The sequence below is a fragment of the Capra hircus genome, chromosome 13 (assembly GCF_001704415.2).
Source record: "Capra hircus breed San Clemente chromosome 13, ASM170441v1, whole genome shotgun sequence".
In the NCBI taxonomy this organism is placed as follows: domain Eukaryota; kingdom Metazoa; phylum Chordata; class Mammalia; order Artiodactyla; family Bovidae; genus Capra; species Capra hircus.
Genome location: NC_030820.1, coordinates 25040749 through 25058836, shown reverse-complemented (window position 1 = coordinate 25058836; position 18088 = coordinate 25040749). Strand labels below are relative to the sequence as shown.

The following is an 18088-nucleotide window of genomic DNA, read 5'->3' as shown; positions in this document are numbered from 1 at the left end:
CAGGTCAGGTGGTCTGGTATTCCCATCTCTTTCAGAATTTTCCACAGTTTATTGTGATCCACACAGTCAAAGGCTTTGGCATAGTCAATAAAGCAGAAATAGATGTTTTTCTGGAACTCTCTTGCTTTTTCCATGATCCAGCGGATATTGGCAATTTGATCTCTGGTTCCTCTGCCTTTTCTAAAACCAGCTTGAACATCTGGAAGTTCATGGTTCACGTATTGCTGAAGCCTGTCTTGGAGAATTTTGAGCATTACTTTACTAGCGTGTGAGATGAGTATAATTGTGCGGTAGTTTGAGCATTCTTTGGCATTGCCTTTCTTTGAGATTGGAATGAAAACTGACCTTTTCCATTCCTGTGGCCACTGCTGAGTTTTCCAAATTTGCTGGCATATTGAGTGCAGCACTTTCACAGCATCATCTTTCAGGATTTGAAACAGCTCAACTGGAATTCCATCACTTCCACTAGCTTTGTTCATAGTGGCCCACTTGACTTCACATTCCAGGATGTCTGGCTCTAGATGAGTGATCACACCATTGTGATTATCTTGGTCTTGAAGATCTTTTTTGTACAGTTCTTCTGTGTATTCTTGCCACCTCTTCTTAATATCTTCTGCTTCTGTTAGATCCATACCATTTCTGTCCTTTATTGAGCCCATCTTTGCATGGAATGTTCCCTTGGTATTTAATTTTCTTGAAGAGATCTTTGGTCTTTCCTATCCCTTGTGGTTCAGCTGGTAAAGAATCCACCTGCAGTGTGGGAGACCTGGGTTCGATCTCTGGGTTGGGAAGATCCCCTGGAGAAGGGAAAGACGATCCACTCCAGTATCTGGCCTAGAGAGTTCCATGGACCGTATAGTGCATGGAGTTGCAAAGAGTTAGAAAAGGGTAAAAACAAATGCCTCTGATTTAATCCTAGCACTTCATAAAATGTGTGTATCCATTAAAGCAAGGCGATTTTATTCATGTTCGAGAGAAATCTCTGAAAGGGTGGAATAAAACCCAAATGCACAGAAACAGGCGCAAACCCGGCAATGGGCAAACATAGATGTGCAGGTTAAGTGTGAGATTTCAGGAGACCTACCACTGCACCGCCCCCCCCCCAACCTCAAATCAGTTTCTAATCAAATGCCAAAAATGAATCATCAGAACCTGCTGAAATTTCCTCCTTGCCTGCCTGAACTATTTAAGTCATTCCTTTCTGTTGCATCTGACTAGGCTGAGAGCAGTCATGTAAACGCCCAGTGACTGATGATTCTGGCAGTTTGGTGAATTATCACATGAAATGCTGGACTGCGTGCCTTTCTCCATGGGGTTTATAGTCACACTGCCACGCAGGCTCAGGATCCATGCTCAGCTTACCATCACCCCTGCCATTGTCCCTCAGCAGGGCGCAGCCACAGCCACCAAAATACATTGCTGCAGATTAGACTGTGGTGTGCTGGTCGCTTCACATTTTAAAAGACCAAAAGGAATAACGTATTTAAGAAAACCATTCTGATTTTCATCAGTCTGTGCTTTCTTTTCTTTTTCTCTTTCTTCCTTTCTTGCTTTTTCTTTAGGAAACCCACTGGGATGAGCTTCCAGCAGGATCATGAAATAACAGAGATAGGACATGCTGTGGAGGTTCCCCATAGGATTCTTGCCTGCGGCTCCCAGGCTGCAGATTTCATTGGCTTTCTGGGAGGAAATGAGCTAGGTGTGATGAGATGACTGCGACAGTAACTGGCGAGCATCTCAGATTCAGTGATGGGAGTCAGCAGATTGGAAGTGTTTAAAGAGGCACAGTGTGTTCTGGAAAAAAAAAATTCCCAAAGCAGCCCACTCAAGAAAATGGGAACTTTAGAAGATTTCTTAATGCAAAATTAAAAGCAAAAGACATTTAATGATAGCTCAGTTAAGGAGAAACTGTATGTCATTAAGAAGAAAGATAGAGGGGGTATATGATGAGCTAGAGACAGAAAGGAGGTCAGAATTGTTGAATTGTTCCACAGGCATTTACTAAGCACCTACTACATAGCAGTTTCCATGTTATATACTGATAGTATAAAGATAGGTTAGTCTTCCTCTCTTGTGTTGCTAATCTTGGTCCACTAAAGTGTAAAGAGATAAGTTTTCTTAGATAGTATTGAAAAATGCTTCTATAGTTGGGGTAGCCACTTTCTATCTACACTTGGGCTACTTCTTATTTTGCAAGGCAGAGCCAGTCTTCCAAAGGTATTAAAGTCATTGCTCTCGTTCAGGGTAAGCTTTTCACACAACAGGCAGGACACTAAAGATCCAGGAGTCAATTCATGTACCACTAATGAAAGAATTTGAAAACATAGCTCATGTTCTATAAAGGAAGATAAATATATATCTGATGGTTGCTCTGTAAAGTCAATAAAAAAAACTCTTAATTTTCTGCTTAATCCCCATTCAGTAGCAGCCCTTGCCCATCATTTTTGATCCTACTAAATAATTTTACTTTTTTAGTACTGTTTATAACACAGGAAATTCTTTCTGTTGTTACAGATTTTATCAACCTGTTTGCTTTCTTGATTCTCCAAAAATCCTTTGAGAAAGACAATGAAACCATAACTAGTCAAAGTTTTCCTCATTATAATCCTTCTAAGAAAGAAGAGCTTAGAATGGGTCTTCCCTGGTGATCCAGTGGCTAAGACTCCATGCTCTCAATCCAGGAGGCCGAAGTTCAATCCCTGGTCAGAGAACTAGATCCCACATGCCCCAACTAAGAGTCTGTATGCCTTAACTGAAAAAAAAAAGAAGAAGAAGAAGAAGAAGATATCACGCTGAAAATTGAAGATCCTGTATACCACAACTAAGAACCAGTGCAGCCAAATAAATATTTTTAAAAAGACGAGCTTCCTGGGAAAAAAAAAAAAAAGGCAGGAAAAAGTAAGGGTTATTACAGTATTATAAGACAATGGACTATGATAGGAAAAACAGTTAAGAACTTCAAGAAAAGTAAACAAGCTCTAAAAAGAGATAGAGTATACTACTTGACTTTTTAGTGGGAAAGAATGTAACCTGTATGAGAAGATACAGTCATAACAAGGCAACATCGGGGCAGGGGGAAAGGAAGGGAGATAGTGTGGAAGAATATAGTAAATAGATGATGTACACGGTTGTGAGAGAGAGAAACAGAAGTACAGAAGAAGAGACTCTTAAATTAAAGGACATTAAAGATCGTTGCATGTTCTTAGATTAGCCAAGCCAGCTATAACAAAAGCCATTTGAAAGATATTGTATATATATGTATATGGCTGATTCATGTTGTTATACAGCAGAAACCATCACAATATGGTTAAGCAGTTATTCTCCAATTAAAAAAAGCCATTTGAACGACAACTGGGGAAATTGTCCTGAGGAACTAGTGAATGTGTAGTAAGTTTATATGATATTAAGAAATTTTGGGAACTTCCCTCACAGTCAGTGGTTAAGACCCCAACTTCCATTACAGGGGGCATGGGTTGGATCCCTGGATGGGGAGCTAAGATCCTGCATGCTGCCTGGTGCAGCAAAAAAGTAAAAGAAAAAATAAATTATTGTCAAATACATAAATGTGGTATACATACACAATGGAATTTTATTAAGCCATTAAAAAAAAAATCCAAGGAAATCCTGCCATTTTCAACAACATGAATAGACCTTGAAGGCATTATGCTAAGTGAAATAAGTGAGACGGAGAAAAACAAATTCTGTGTTGTCTTACCCATATGTGGAGTCTAAAACATAATAAAACCGAACAAAAACCAAACTCACAGGAAAAAAGATCAGATTTGTGGTTACCAGAGGCAGGGAATGGGAGCTGGCCATAGGTATAAATTTTCAGCTATAATAAAAATAAATTCTACAGATGTAATGTTAATATGATAACTAGTTAACACTCCTGAGTAATATAGGTAAAAGTTATTGCAAGAGTAAACCCTAAGATATGGCAGAAACCAACACAATATTATAAAGCAGTTATCCTCCAATTAAAAATAAATTGATATTTTAAGAAAGTAAACCCTACGAGTTCTTATCACAAAGAAAAAAAGTTTTTGCCCCTTTTCCTTTGTATTGTATCTACATGAAACGATAGATACTGACTAAACATAGCAGTAATCATTTCACAGTATATCTAAGTCAGAGCATCATGCTGAACCCCTTAAACTAACATAGTGAAGTATGTCAGTTATATCTCGATAAAACTAGGAGAAAATGAAAAAAATAAAATGAAAAGGATTGTTGTCATTTTTGTGTGTTGTCATTGTTGCTAAGTCATATCCGACTCTTTGTGACACCATGAACTGCAGCATGCCAGGCTTCCCTGTCCTTCTTTATCTCCCAGAGTTTGCTCAAAGTCATGCCCATTGAGTTGATGATACCATCCAACCATTTCATTTTCTTTCTCCCCTTTCTCCTGCCTTCAATCTTTCCCAGCATCAGGGTCTTTTCCACTGAGTTGGCTCTTCGCATCAGGTGGCCAAAGTATCGGAGCTTCAACTTCAGCACCAATCCTTCTAATGAATATACAGGGTTGATTTCCTTTAGGATTGACTGGTTTGATCTCCATGCTGTCCAAGGTACTTTCAAGAGTCTTCACCAATATCACATTTCAAAGGCATCAATTCTTTGGCACTCAGCCTTCTTTATAGTCCAGCTCTCATATCCACACATGACTACTGGAAAAACCACTGTTTTTGTTAGATGCACTAATAATTTTTGTTAGATGAACTAATATTTTGGAAATGCCATAACTTTAATATAAACATGTAAGCATTTTGAAATACTTTTACCACTTAGAAACATCAATATCTAGGAAATTTTTAGACTTTTCTATTTTATTTTAAATATGTGTATACATTACCTTGATTTTAAAATATGTTTAATTAATTTTGACACTATATCTCTGGATTTATGTCTCTCTGAATTCTAATTCCCAGATATCTTGTAGTTGAAGCTAATCTCCTCAAGAATGACTCTTGTTTTGCAAGTCTCTGAACTTTAAAAAAACAGATTTAATTATGTTCAGTGCACTTCATTTAATTAGGCAAGAATGCAGACTAACGGTTTTAAAAGGTTTTTCATTGTAAGATTGAAACAAAAATAGATTGTGAACTAGGACGTTAAATTAACCAAGTATTCTTCCAGTGTTCTGGTTGGCTAATAGGCCTCAATCAAACTAAAAATGCACATCCTAACTAGTTGTCATGGATTAATGGTTAATAATATAGCAAATGCATTGAGGATACCAAGGGGACTTCTCCATCAGTGTGATCCATGGGGTATACCGTGGGCATGACCTATTTTTAAAACAGACAAAATAATTTTAATGATAAAATTAAGATTCTTTCATGAATTTAATAAATAAAAATACTAGAGAGAAAAACTTCCAGAAAGATATTCCACCTAAGAATGCAGTTGACACATAAGGTAGTATAGTAGAGATTTAACAGAGTGGTTGGTTGGTTCCCTTTTTCATTATTTAGATCTCTTTTGTGTGAGACATAACCAAAGTGTCTGGTTTGATAGAATTTTTTAAGTAGTGTATAAATCATAGGGATAAATGAAAAGTTATCTAAAGAAAGACATCACTACATTGAGGAGAATAGCCAAACCTTTTTTTTAAACGGGAATAGCATGTTAACACGGCGGTATTTTAATTTGATGGGGCAATATTGACATGTGACTACAAATCCACTTATTGGTTAATTTGTCATTAATAAGTATGATTAGTTATTGTTCCATCATTCACAAATAATTACTGAGCATCTGTTTGCAGTATTTGGGCTAGTGGCTGAGACTATGGAAGTAAGCAAGAAAAATGTGATTCCCTCCATCCCTTGCAGAGTTTATAGCCTAGTGGGGAAAACAGGTATCATTCAGAAGTTAAAAGGAAACATAATCTGTGTTCCTAGGGGAGAAGCAGAGGGATGCCTTGAGAGCACAGAGTAAAGAGTGTAACCACATCACTAAAAATATAAACCAAGCACCTCCCTTTCTTTGGGGTTGAAAATCCAAGAGTAAATACCAGATCCCTGGTGAATGTGGTGGCTACACTGGTGTAGGGGTGTCCCCGCTGAATATAGGATCCTTCTGCCCAGTGCTGTCTCCATTAACAATGCTGTTTATCTGGGAAATTTGGTGAGCTTTGTATCCCCAAGGACTCAGGGGGGTCACTTGCCAGAATGACGGCAGTGGGATGACATGGATAGTTCTGCAGACAGGTGAAGGATCTAAAATCAGCCTGCTTCCCTGGTGAATCTGGGAGTTCACCAGAATTCCCTGGGGAATCTGCCTTCTATGTGGGAGATCCTGGTTCGATTCCTGGATGGGGAAGATCCCCTGGAGAAGGGACAGGCTACCCACTCCATTATTCTTGGGCTTCCCTGATGGCTCAGATCGTAAAGAATCTGCCTGCAATGCGGGAGACCTGGATTTGATCCCTGGGTTAGGAAGATCCCCTGGAGGATGGCATGGCAACCCACTCTAGTATTTTTGCCTGGACAATCTCCATGAACAGAGGAGCCTGGTGGGCTACAATCCATGAGGTCGCAAAGAGTCACACATGACAGAGTGACCAAGCACAGGACAACACTAACCTGAGTATAGACACCAACATTGCACCATCCGTGAGTCCAGCGAAACTGGAAAGATAAATCTGGAAGTCCTGGATTATCTCCAAGCATTTGGGTTAGATGGGTGGTGGAGGACCAGCTAAAGTTAACTGTGAAATTCTAACTCCAAGCAAAATATGTGTTTATCTTACGAGCCAGATTTGCATCATATTCTAAATAGTTTTTTTGTTTTAATTTCAGAATGTCCTCATTGTTGAGGTAAGCTGACTTTTCTTTATCCATACTTGGAAGTTGAAAGAATCTAATATTGAGTTTCTAAATATAGACCTTGTTATTGAATGCCCACTGTATGCGGACTTCTCAAAATTTACAGAATAGGAGTTAACTAGAATTTGGCTTGAAATAACTTAGAATGGAAGCTTTGCAATAATAGTTGTGTGGTATTTTATCCTTTTGTATCTAATGCCACCCATGTCTAAATTGGTTCTTAGATCTATTTGTGAATCAGACGTTTTCACAGAAGAGAAAACTAGCCCACAGAACCAAATTTTTTTAATAGAGAAACCAAGGTTGGCTTCTCCTCACCCTTAATTCCGTGTTCTTGCTAATGACCTCTAATGACTTGAAACAATCCTCCCTTCAGCATCTAAATCATAAATAGAATCAGTGTAAAAATTTGCTATCCAGGGGAAAGCTATAATTTAATTTAATTTGTTTTTCTGTTTGTTTTAAAAAAAAATAAAGAAAAGAGAAAGAAATAACGGGTCCTTTAGCCCAGCAGGCCTGTCTTATCAGCTGGCAAAAATTCAGGGAAGCTGTTTTTGTCGCGCTTTTGTTACAGTTGCCTGGGTGTGCCATATGTATGTGCCTTTCTGGCTCAGACAAAACCCTTGAAGTAGACCCTCCAGCTAAAGGCACTGCCCGACCCTGGCTAAATTCAGACCTGTTGTTTGGATAATCAGCTCCCGACAGCTGATTTCTGTCCCACAAACAATCAATGTCGCCTGCCCATTGTGCTCTAATTGTGCAGCAGCTCATCAGCCAGGGTGAGCCTCTGCTCACGGTAGCCTCGTGCCCTCAGAGCTCACAGGCTGTCACCAGCTGCTGTCCACATACATCTCACTTCCCAGCCATCGAATCTCCTATTAAGTGGGGAGAGTATGTGAAGGGGGAGAGGGGGAAGCGTTTATCTGTCCTTTCAGCATATTCAGACGTGCATCCCATGTCCATGAAAATTCATGCGCCCCGTGTTGTGTTACATTACCTCGGGGCCAAATTTACTCCTTGAATGCGCATGCACGGTCCAAATGCACTCGAGAAAGAGCCCCACATGCTCTCCAGACGCTGAATGTAGCCTTTCGACACAGCCCAAGGATTCTAGGAGGAAGCAAGTCACCAACATATTCCCCCCAAACCCAGCTTCCAGAAAGAGGCACCTGTCTGAAAAATATAACCAGCTCTGCTTCCTACTTGGACTCCTAATTTGATGGCAGTTCTAATTATGATGCATTATTAATAAGGACTTGACTCATCTGTCTGGATGAAAAGCCTTTTAATGCAGCCCAAAGGCATCTGGTTGAATTTGTCTGTCCTCTTTTCTAAGGATGTTGTTGGAACCGGGAGAACCATGAAAGCCTTGCTCAGTAGCATAGAGAAGTACAAGCCCAACATGATCAAGGTAGCCAGGTGAGTACCACATTCACATCATCACTGCTTCTGTCTTTCGAAACCTGCCCAAGAGGGATGCTAACACAGGACGCTAGTTCCAAAGAATGCAGCCCATTCCAAACCACTAACCCTTTGCCCTAGGGCATTAGGGTTTGACCACACTGAACAAACAGCCCACTTGACAGCTAGCCTGAGAGAGAGGAAGGGGGAGAGGACGTGCTTTGCTGTGTATCTGAGCCCCTTTTTCCAATGCCTCTGTTAGCTGTTTCCAGGAGCAGCTGGCCGAGCCCCAGTGCCCACGCCCCTCTCCCTCCCTTTTATCCAGAATCTCACTGATAAGGAGCCATAGGAGGGAATTCAAGGGCTGTGCCGATGCCCCACATGCTTGAGGGGGGGACAAAAAAAAGCACGTTTCAAATATATATTTTAATGATGTTCAATTCTATTTGTAATTCACAAACATTTTATCTGGATCACTGAAACTTTTTTTTTTTCCTTTTAATGGTAGTTTGTTGGTGAAGAGAACGCCTAGAAGTGATGGCTTTAGACCTGACTGTAAGTGTTTGAGGTGGGGCGCGGTGGTTGTCGGCTGTTTATTGGCTAGTGGTGGTGTTTTGTGTTTAAGACTTTTTTCATTTCCTAGTTGTCAGTATTCCATGTGAAAACGGAAGCTATAAAAGATTTGATGGTTCCATAAATGCCCTATGTCTCCAGCAATAGAACCCTCTACAACCCGGGGTTTTCATTTTCTAATTATACCTTTCCCAGGAATTCTGTTGTATACATTGGATGTTTTTATTTTTAGGTTTTTCTAAAATCTTTGCACCTTCATTCCTAAGAGCTCAGCTAAAATGCGGTTTGGGGGTTGGAGGGAGATGTGACCCCCCAACCCTCGTCTGCCTTGGATGCACGGGATTCCTGCCTTGGCCTCTGTCCCCAACCGTCTGTCCTCTCTGTGTCTCTGTTGGATGCAGAGGCACTGGGAAGGTTGAGGGGTTCTACCATCTCCAGGAACTGTGAGCAGACAATGCATAGTGCTGACCTTCAGCAAATTGGAATTTTAGCACACAAAGGGAAATCTGAGACTCTACCCCACCACCTCCAAACACAAATATAACCACACAGAGAATTAGAGCAAGTATCTCTAGATACCATCACACTTCAGTTCAGACATGTGTTCTCAAGGAGTTTTCTCATCTAAAGCAGTTTCCTCCATCCTCCCCAGGATACGAATAGTTGTAATGCCAGAAAGGATAAACAAGCTGCTTGATTATTTATTATTCTAACACTAGAGGCGATTTTTTTTTCACTTGCATAGGCAGACTTCGGCTGGATTTTTATAACTTACATTTGCACTGGGATAATTTGGCTACAGTTCTCATCAGCAAGCTGAACAAACATTAGCACGAGAAGCATGCTATGGATGGGTAATGTGCCAATGACATTGAACCAGTGGTTCTTTACTCTGAAAACAAGTTGCATTCCTGGGTGGATGTCTTAAATCTAGACAATGTTAGCTCTGGCCAGATAGACCCAATAACATGTTCCTGTCTAGTTATTGGTTTGGGGAATATAATCTGAATATAGTTAGGGTCGGACAAGGTTAATAAACAGAAATCTTCTAAGGAAATAATCTAAGATACTACATAGAGAAAATTTCAACTGAAGTTAAAAGACATGCACTTCAGAGATATCCAACTAGTTACAAATTTCTTGTGTCACAGCAACAGTATTAATAAAATAATAGCTAGCACTAGTAAGAGATTCAGAGAAGGCAATGGTAACCCACTCCAGTACTCTTGCCTGGAAAATCCCATGGACGGAGGAGCCTGGTAAGCTGCAGTCCATGGGGTTGCGAAGAGTCGGACACAGCTGAGCGACTTCCCTTTCACTTTTCACTTTCATGCATTGGAGAAGGAAATGGCAGCCCACTCCAGTGTTCTTGCCTGGAGAATCTCAGGGACGGCGGAGCCTGGTGGGCTGCTGTCTGTGGGGTCGCACAGAGTCGGGCACGACTGAAGCGACTTAACAGCAGCAGCAGCAGCAGTAAGAGATTAATTTTTTTTGATTAAAAAAATTAAAGTGTAATTGATTTACAATGTCATGTTAATTTCCTGGTGTGCAGCACAGTGCTTCAGTTATACATATATATTTGGATACATGGATGCATGCTTGGTCATGTCCAACTCTTTTCCACCCCATGGACTGTAGCCCACGAAGCTCCTCTGTCTATGGGATTTCCCAGGCAAGAATACTGGAGTGGATTGCCATTTCCTACTTCAGGAAATCTTCCAGACCCAGGGATCGAATCCACCTCTTCTGTGTTGACAAGTGGATTCTACCACTGAGCTACCTGGGAAGCCCATTTGTATACAAATACATTCTGTTTTAGATTCTTGTCCCTTATAGGTTATTACAAAGTAATGAGTATAGTTCCCTGTGCTATACAGTAGGTCCTTACATATGGAATCTAAAAAATAAGTTGCAGATGAACTTATTTACAAAATGGAAAGAAGACTCATAGACATAGAGATTTTGGTGTGTCTGACTGTTTTAAGAGCTACAAAGAGATGAACATGTTTAATCCTCACAGCTTTCTCTAAAGTAGGTGCTATTGCTGTGCCCATTTTACAGATGATGAAACTGAACACAGCCAGGTTAAAGAGCTTACTGGGTCACAAAGCTGTAAGTGTACAGTCACTGTTGAGCCCAGGCAATCTGATTACTATCGCAGCTCTTACTCATGTACTCCATCTGTAAGTAGCATCTGCAGTTGCAAATATAAGGGTAGGAACTGCACTCACTCACCGGCTAGAGACCAGTCAACTCTTTCCTGGCTGTTCTCCTGACCTGCTGGTTCAAGATTCTTTTACTCCATGAGAGCTTTGAAGGTTTGACCTTTGGAACCAATTTTTCCCAGTCTGAGCTGTCCATGTCCATTGTAGAGATTGCGTTACTCACTGTAAAGTCATCATTATCTTTACAACCATGGGTTCCTGGGATTTGCTAATATTCTTTTAGCTAGCTCAGAATCTTTGTGTTTTTGTCTTTCTTTCCGGATTTCTGAGGCTTTGTACTTTTTGGTCCTTTTTCATAGTTGACTTTTTCCTCTGTGCTCAATGACACTTGTATCTTCTGACACCTTTTCTTCTGCTCTGCTTCTCCTCTTTGATTATTTTTCTCAAGAAACCTACAGTTTGGAGGGATCAAACTGGCTTTCTAACAGTGACACACAATGCAGTGCTTAGGAAAACAGGTCCCTCCCCTCTAGCACTTTCTGCAAGCAGTAACCAGTTGGTTTCTCCCTGTGAAAGCATCCTTGATCAGAAGGACCAGTGAGGAGGTGAGTAGTTAACCACAGAGGTAACTGTCTCCATGCTGTAAGTCCACTGGCTATGCCAAAGTACTGTTTTGTAAAAGTAAGCAAGTACATCTCTCATTTGCAATACTGTAGTAAACTAGCAGAAGATTGCCCTACACTGGAAAGAATTTGAAAAATCATTGGGCTATAGGCACATTTATTCACTTTTAAAACCTGAGGAAGAAGAACTGTTTCATGTTCCTTAAGAATCCTTTTCAGGGACTTCCCTCATGGTCTAGTGATTAAGACTTTGCCAGGTTAGATCCCTGGTTGGGAATCTGAGATCCCACATGCCTCACAGGCAAAAAACCAAAACATAAAACGGAAACAATACTGAAACAAATTCAATGAAGGCTTTTAAAATGGTCCACATTAAAAAATCTTTTAAAAAAAATCCTTTTCAAGAAAAATCATCTTCCGATATATTCATTTTTTTACTTAACCTGAGTACCTTAATGGGCTGTGGCTCAGTGGAAAAGAATCTTCCTGCAAATGCAGGAGATGTGGGTTCGATCCCTGGGTTGGAAAGATCCCCTGGAGAAGGAAATGGCAAACCCACTCCAGTATTCTTGCCTGGAAAATTCCATGGACGGAGGAGCCTGGCAGGCTACAGTCCACGGGGCCCCAAAGAATCCCATACAACTGAGCGCCTGAGCACAGATGCACGCTCTCATCCTGCCCTCAGTGGAGACAGAGAGTTAATTGCTATCATCTGCATTGAGGATTCAAAGACTAGCATTAGAGTAACCTTCAGCATGTCTTCCTCAAGCTGAACAGTCCCATCTCCTTTCACCTTGTCTCAGGTTTTGCTTTCTAGCCCTTCATCCCGCCGAGGACACTGGATGCAGTGGGAGGATGGCTTCCTATTGCAACAGCCTGCACCCCTATTCACATCTGACAGCACAGGGTCACCTTCTGATTGAACTGCACTTCATGCTTCTTGCAGTGTTTCCTTTGGCATGATATTGTTGGATACTCTCTGCTTTGAAAAAGCAGAGCTATGTGCCTGACTCAGGCATACTTCTTGTTATCCACGGGGCTTCCTGAGCCCTTTCTCAGCTTTGTCTACAAGGATCGCAGTCATTTTTCACTGTCTGTTTGTTGGTTTGTCCTGTCTGCCTGAGTAGTCGCTCTGGCCCAAGTCCCACTGGGTTCATCTTATGCGTTGTTTGTCACTTTCCTCACTTACTTCTGCCTAATGGAAGGTCCTCACACGTTAGGTGCCAACAGCAGCTTATGGTGGCTTTATATTTCTGTTATTTAAATTGTGTTCTTTTTTTTCCCTTCCTCTCTCTGCTCAGATGCTGGATTTGAGATTCCAAACTTATTTGTGGTGGGTTATGCCTTAGATTACAATGAATACTTCAGAGATCTAAATGTAAGTCTTGCGTGCAAGTCCCTAGCCCCGTTTTCACAAGAACATTGCAATGATACCAGTTTAACAGATTTTTAAAATAGCTGTAATGATGACTGCCATTTATTGAGTGTCTTCTGTGTCAGGAATGTTCTGGGCACTTGGCGTTCTTAGTCTCAGTGAATTGCCACCACTGCCCAGCAAGGTTGGTATTAGGATGATGGAAGCAGTTATGATTGTCTTTATTTTGTATGAAGGAAATAAGCAGAAAGACAGCTTGCTGCTGAGTTTTCTCCATCGTCATCAACTGTGTCTCCATCGACCATACTAACAATACTCAATAAAATGTTTAGTGTCAGTGCTTGAGGTCCAGAAGTTTCCAATTGCAGTGGCTTGTAGCTCATAACTCTTTCCCCTTGGGAGAAATGGCTATAGGCATGGACCCTCAGGTGTGTGACCCTGACCGCTGCTGAATGATCTGGAGATAAACATCTAACCCAACGTGGACCAGTCCGTCTCTCTCCCCTAGGATTTAGAAACTTAAACCAAGAGCCACAGAGACCAAGGGGTTTGGGGCTTAGGCCTGGGCTGGCTTCTGGAGCCTGTGTCTGGCTTCCAGTTGCTGCACTGCTCTGCTGTTCCTCTGCCTTTGCGAGCTACCCCAGTCTCCTACCAGCAATAGCCCCCTACAGCCCGCACCGCTTCGCTTACGTTAACCCAGCGCCATTTCTGTTGCTTGCCATCAAAATACTTCTGACACATTTCTGGCTACCCAAAAAGGATCAAAGAAAAGTCAGTATTTGTGTTTACTACAGCTGTTTCTCTATTCACTATAGAAGCTGTAACTTCACCAGTAGGATACGTCTATCTCCACCACTACCTATATTCCACAGCCCTCAGTATGTATCTTGTTGTTACAGACCTACAAAGCGAGGTTCAGAAAAGAGCTCAAAACTCAGTGAAGAAATTTTTGTCTTAGTGGGTCTCTTTAGATTTTACAGATATCTGCATATGTACACATATATGTGCGTGTGTATGTGCATATACATAATATGTATATATATATACATAATACACATATAAATAAATACATATTGGGTTGGCCAAAAAGTTTGTTCATCTTTTTCCATAAGATGGCCCTAGCAGCGCTTGGTTGTCTTTAACTTCATTCAGAGCAATTCTGGTAGATTGTATTGTGACAGCTGTCATATCAATGTGCATCTTTTTTTAAAAAAATCAAAATTGGTGAATTTTTGTGTAGCCATTTTAATATTGAAGGTGGAAGAAAAAAGCAACATTGTCAACATGTTATGTTTTATTACTTCGAGAAAGGTAAAGACACAACCAAAAGGCAAAAAAAGACTTGTGCAGTGTATGGAGAAGGTGCTGTGACTGATGAAATGTGTCTAGCACAGTTTACAAAGTTTCGTGCTAGGGACTTCTCGCTGGACAATGCTCCATGGTCGGGTAGACCAGTTGAAGTTGATAGCAATCAAATCAAGACATTAACTGAGAATAATCAATGTTATACCATGTGGGAGATAGCCAACATACTCAAAATATCCAAATCAAGCGTTGAAAACCATTTGTACCAGCTTGGTTATGCTAATCACTTTGGTGTTTGGGTTCCACATAAGTTTAGCAAAACAAAAAACCTTCTTGACCATATTTCCACATGTGATTCTCTATTGAAACATAATGAAAATGTTGTCTTTAAAACAAATTGTGATGGGAGATGAAAAGTGGATACTGTACAGTAATATGGAATGGAAGTGATTTGGGGTCAACCAAAGTGAGTCATCACCAACCACACCAAATGCCAGTCTTCATCCAAAGAAGGTGATGTTGTGTATATGGTGGGATTTGCAGGGAATCCTCTATTATAGCCTTTTTCTGGAAAACCAAACGATTCATTCCAACAAGTACTGTACCCAGTTAGACCAACTGAAAGCAGCTCTCAAACAGAAAATGCATAATCTTCCATCAGGATAATGCAAGATCACATGTTTCTTTGATGACCAGGTAAAAGCTGTTACAGCTTAGCTGGGAAGTTCTGATTCATCCACTGTATTCACCAGACACTGCATCTTCGATGCCCATTTATTTTGATCTTTACAACATTCTCTTCATGGAAAAAAAAAAATTACAATTCCTTGGAAGGCTGTAAAAGGCACCTGCAACAGTCCTTTGCTCAGAAAGATAAAAAGTTTTGGGAAGACGGAGTTATGAAGTTGCCTGTAAAATGGCAGAAAGTAGTGGAACAAAACAACAAATATGTTGTTCAATAAAATTCTTGGTGAAAACAAAAACTGTATCTTTGATTTTTACTTAAAACCCAAAAGAACTTTTTGGCCAGCCCAATTCATATGTATTTAAATGAAGAGTAACGAAGCAGGAGATGATATTACTGCATCCCATTTTCTACACTTCTTATTTTAAGAGGCTGATGCATTTAAATCCTTTATTGTTTCAGCACATATGTGTGATCAATGAACACGGCAAAGAAAAATACCGAGTCTAAAGAAGTAAAATTTTGCCATCGCATCTCCAGATAACATCCTACTTAACGACTACACTCAGGAAGCCAGCATGTAAAATTTGTCTCCCAGGCATCTTCACTCAGCAGGACTTAAAATGGAAAAAAATTTTTTTTAATGAATGAGCTTTCTTTTCTGAGATTATAACATAACATAGAGAGTCCCAAAGGTTTTTAAGGAAAAGAAAGCAATGCTTTTATTTGACTTGTTCCAAATTAAACACTCCACCTTGTGACTCACAAGTTCAGTCCACCTTCACACCCCTGAGAAACTCCTTCTTTTGTTTTGATAAAGTCATTATGGTTGATTACTATACCCGCACCTACTTACTCAAATATTTTTCAGTTAGTGTTTTTTTTTTTTTTAGTACTTCATTTTGGTGCTATTTCACAATCTTAAAACCTGAAAGCCTTTTCAGTGAACCTCTGAGCCCATATTCTAGAAATGCAGCTTCCATACTAATAAAGGAGGAAAAGGACAATTTAATATAAATTTCTGTTTGCACACTTCCGACAGGCCATTATGATCTGCTTTGACAAAGCCTCTCTGAACAGCAGCGTTCAGTGCATCTTAATGATGTTATGAGATGGGCCTTTGCCCAGTGCTCTTGATTGGAGCTTCCGGTATGTGATAACGGTATGTCATGTATGCTTGGATGTGCTCAAGTGTGTTTAATACTCTGAATTTTAAATAGAAAAAACACAATGGCAGCAAGGACCCTGGTCTCTCAGCAGCACTCGTTTATTCGTTTGAGACATGAGCAAATAGCAAAATTGTGGGGGGGAGGGGAAGGTGTTTTCAGTGCTTGAAACTGGGAAAGTATAAATTGTTATTGTATTTCCGTCAGAGGGCCAGACACTATTATGTATTATCCTAAAGAAGAATCCAAAAAAAAAAAAAAGAATACAGAGGCTGAATAATTTTTTTAAGTGGCCTTATGAGACTGATCACATAATCCAGTGCGCTACAGAAAACTACAATACTTAAAAGTTTTTTTCTGAATAACATTTTTTTCCATTTCCACTGTTTTATGAGAAGTTTTCTAATTTATGGGGATTTTAATTGAAAATAAACTTGAGTGCCAGTAGAGCTGTTTTTTCCTCACTTCCTAAAGGAGCAAATGCAAAATAAATAACTAAGCAGCCTTTGTTTGGTTCTGAACTGTATGTGGTGTATTGTTATCGAGTTCCAGCTTCCTTTAAAGTAATAAAGAATAAGAAAACTTGTTATGTCTCATAACTGCTTACTGTTTTTCTTCCGCCTTCATATCTTTTATGTACTTGCAGCCAATAAACTGTGTGTGAGCCAGTAGCTTAAATATACGGCTGCATGCGTCTTCCCTGTGGCTTTATTTTTGTTAACCTGGAAAAAATCCAGTATGTGCACCAATATAAGCAAACGATTAAACCAGGCTTGATCTGCTGCTTTTTTTTTTCTCTCTCTCTTCTTAAGCTTGTTTGTAAGAACAAGGAATTTGAGTTGTAGAAAGAAGATTTTCCTGCATATCTTTGTTCCAGTCAGAGAAGAAAATAAACCACACCCAGTTATCCCAAGGGGCCAGCAGGCAGAGGGAATTCTTTCTAGCTTTGTTCTGCAGAAGAATCGGTATCCAAGTTATAGGTTGAAAATTCGGTCTAACTGGCCAGTTTCTTGAGCTATCAACATGAATCTTCTACATATAATTTCCCACTGTGCCACATTTATATCAGAGGACCTAGGAAAATCTAAAGATATTTGATTTTAAATATAAAATTAGCCAGAAAGTATGTATGATTGAAAGATTTTCTTGAAAATGTTGAATTTTAGTAACCATCAGTATCATTTTTGAGGACTGTAGGTTTATTCAGATTAGAAAGGGAATTGATCTACTTCACAAGATTTCGAGAAGGAATTATGAGAGTTAATACTGAAAAAGAAAAATTCATTAAACACACAAGAAAGGTAATCATTCCTGAAATGTTTTCCAGTCAGACAACATTTGACAGTGATATCTAAGAACATCATCTTGGGAAGAATATTATTTCCTTTTCTCTTGAAAACTCTAATCTGTTTAGTACCACTGAGTTTATTCAACCTAGACCAAAAATGTAAAAGCTTATCATCTGATTAACAACCATTGAATTTATTAATTTAGTGTCCCAAAGCTGAGTAATAAGGGGGAAAAGTGTGTGGCATGTTTCCCTGGAAAAATTTGCATTTGGTTACAATCAACATACATACTAATACTTTGGGATCTTTGAAACAGATCAGAACCCTTTGTTATAAACTGGCCCTTACTGAACTGGAACATTTTGCATATAGAACCAAGGTACCACCAAGCTGAACTGTGTGAGGGTCAGATCCTAATCTGTCCTTTTTTTTTTTTAATTTATTTTTTTTATTGAAGGATAATTACAGAATTTTATTGTTTTTAACCTTTGGATATCTTTGGGTAATTGTTTTGCCGTGTCTCAGGCCTGCGGAGACTGAACACAGCTGCCTCCTCAGCCTCCTGTGCCATGAACTTGGACCTGCCCAGTGGAGACAGAAGGTAACCCATCCCACTTCTGAAGACCTGCTGTCATGGAAATATCGCCCCATTTTTGTAATCGAGTTACTGTGT

The 18088-nt window shown here is 39.9% G+C and overlaps 1 protein-coding gene across 3 annotated transcripts in view; it reads left to right on the top strand.

The window, feature by feature from the left end:
• Nucleotides 1-16387, top strand: part of PRTFDC1 (phosphoribosyl transferase domain containing 1) — a 100875-nt gene extending 84488 nt beyond the window's left edge. Inside the window, exons 5-9 of one of the 3 annotated variants that reach the window (XM_018057107.1) lie at nt 6807-6824; nt 8170-8252; nt 8743-8789; nt 12897-12973; nt 15423-16387. In XM_018057107.1, coding sequence (XP_017912596.1) covers nt 6807-6824; nt 8170-8252; nt 8743-8789; nt 12897-12973; nt 15423-15470 — 273 coding nt within the window. In that variant the 3' untranslated portion in view covers nt 15471-16387. The other 2 variants (XM_018057108.1, XM_018057109.1) reach the window with 2 other exon arrangements.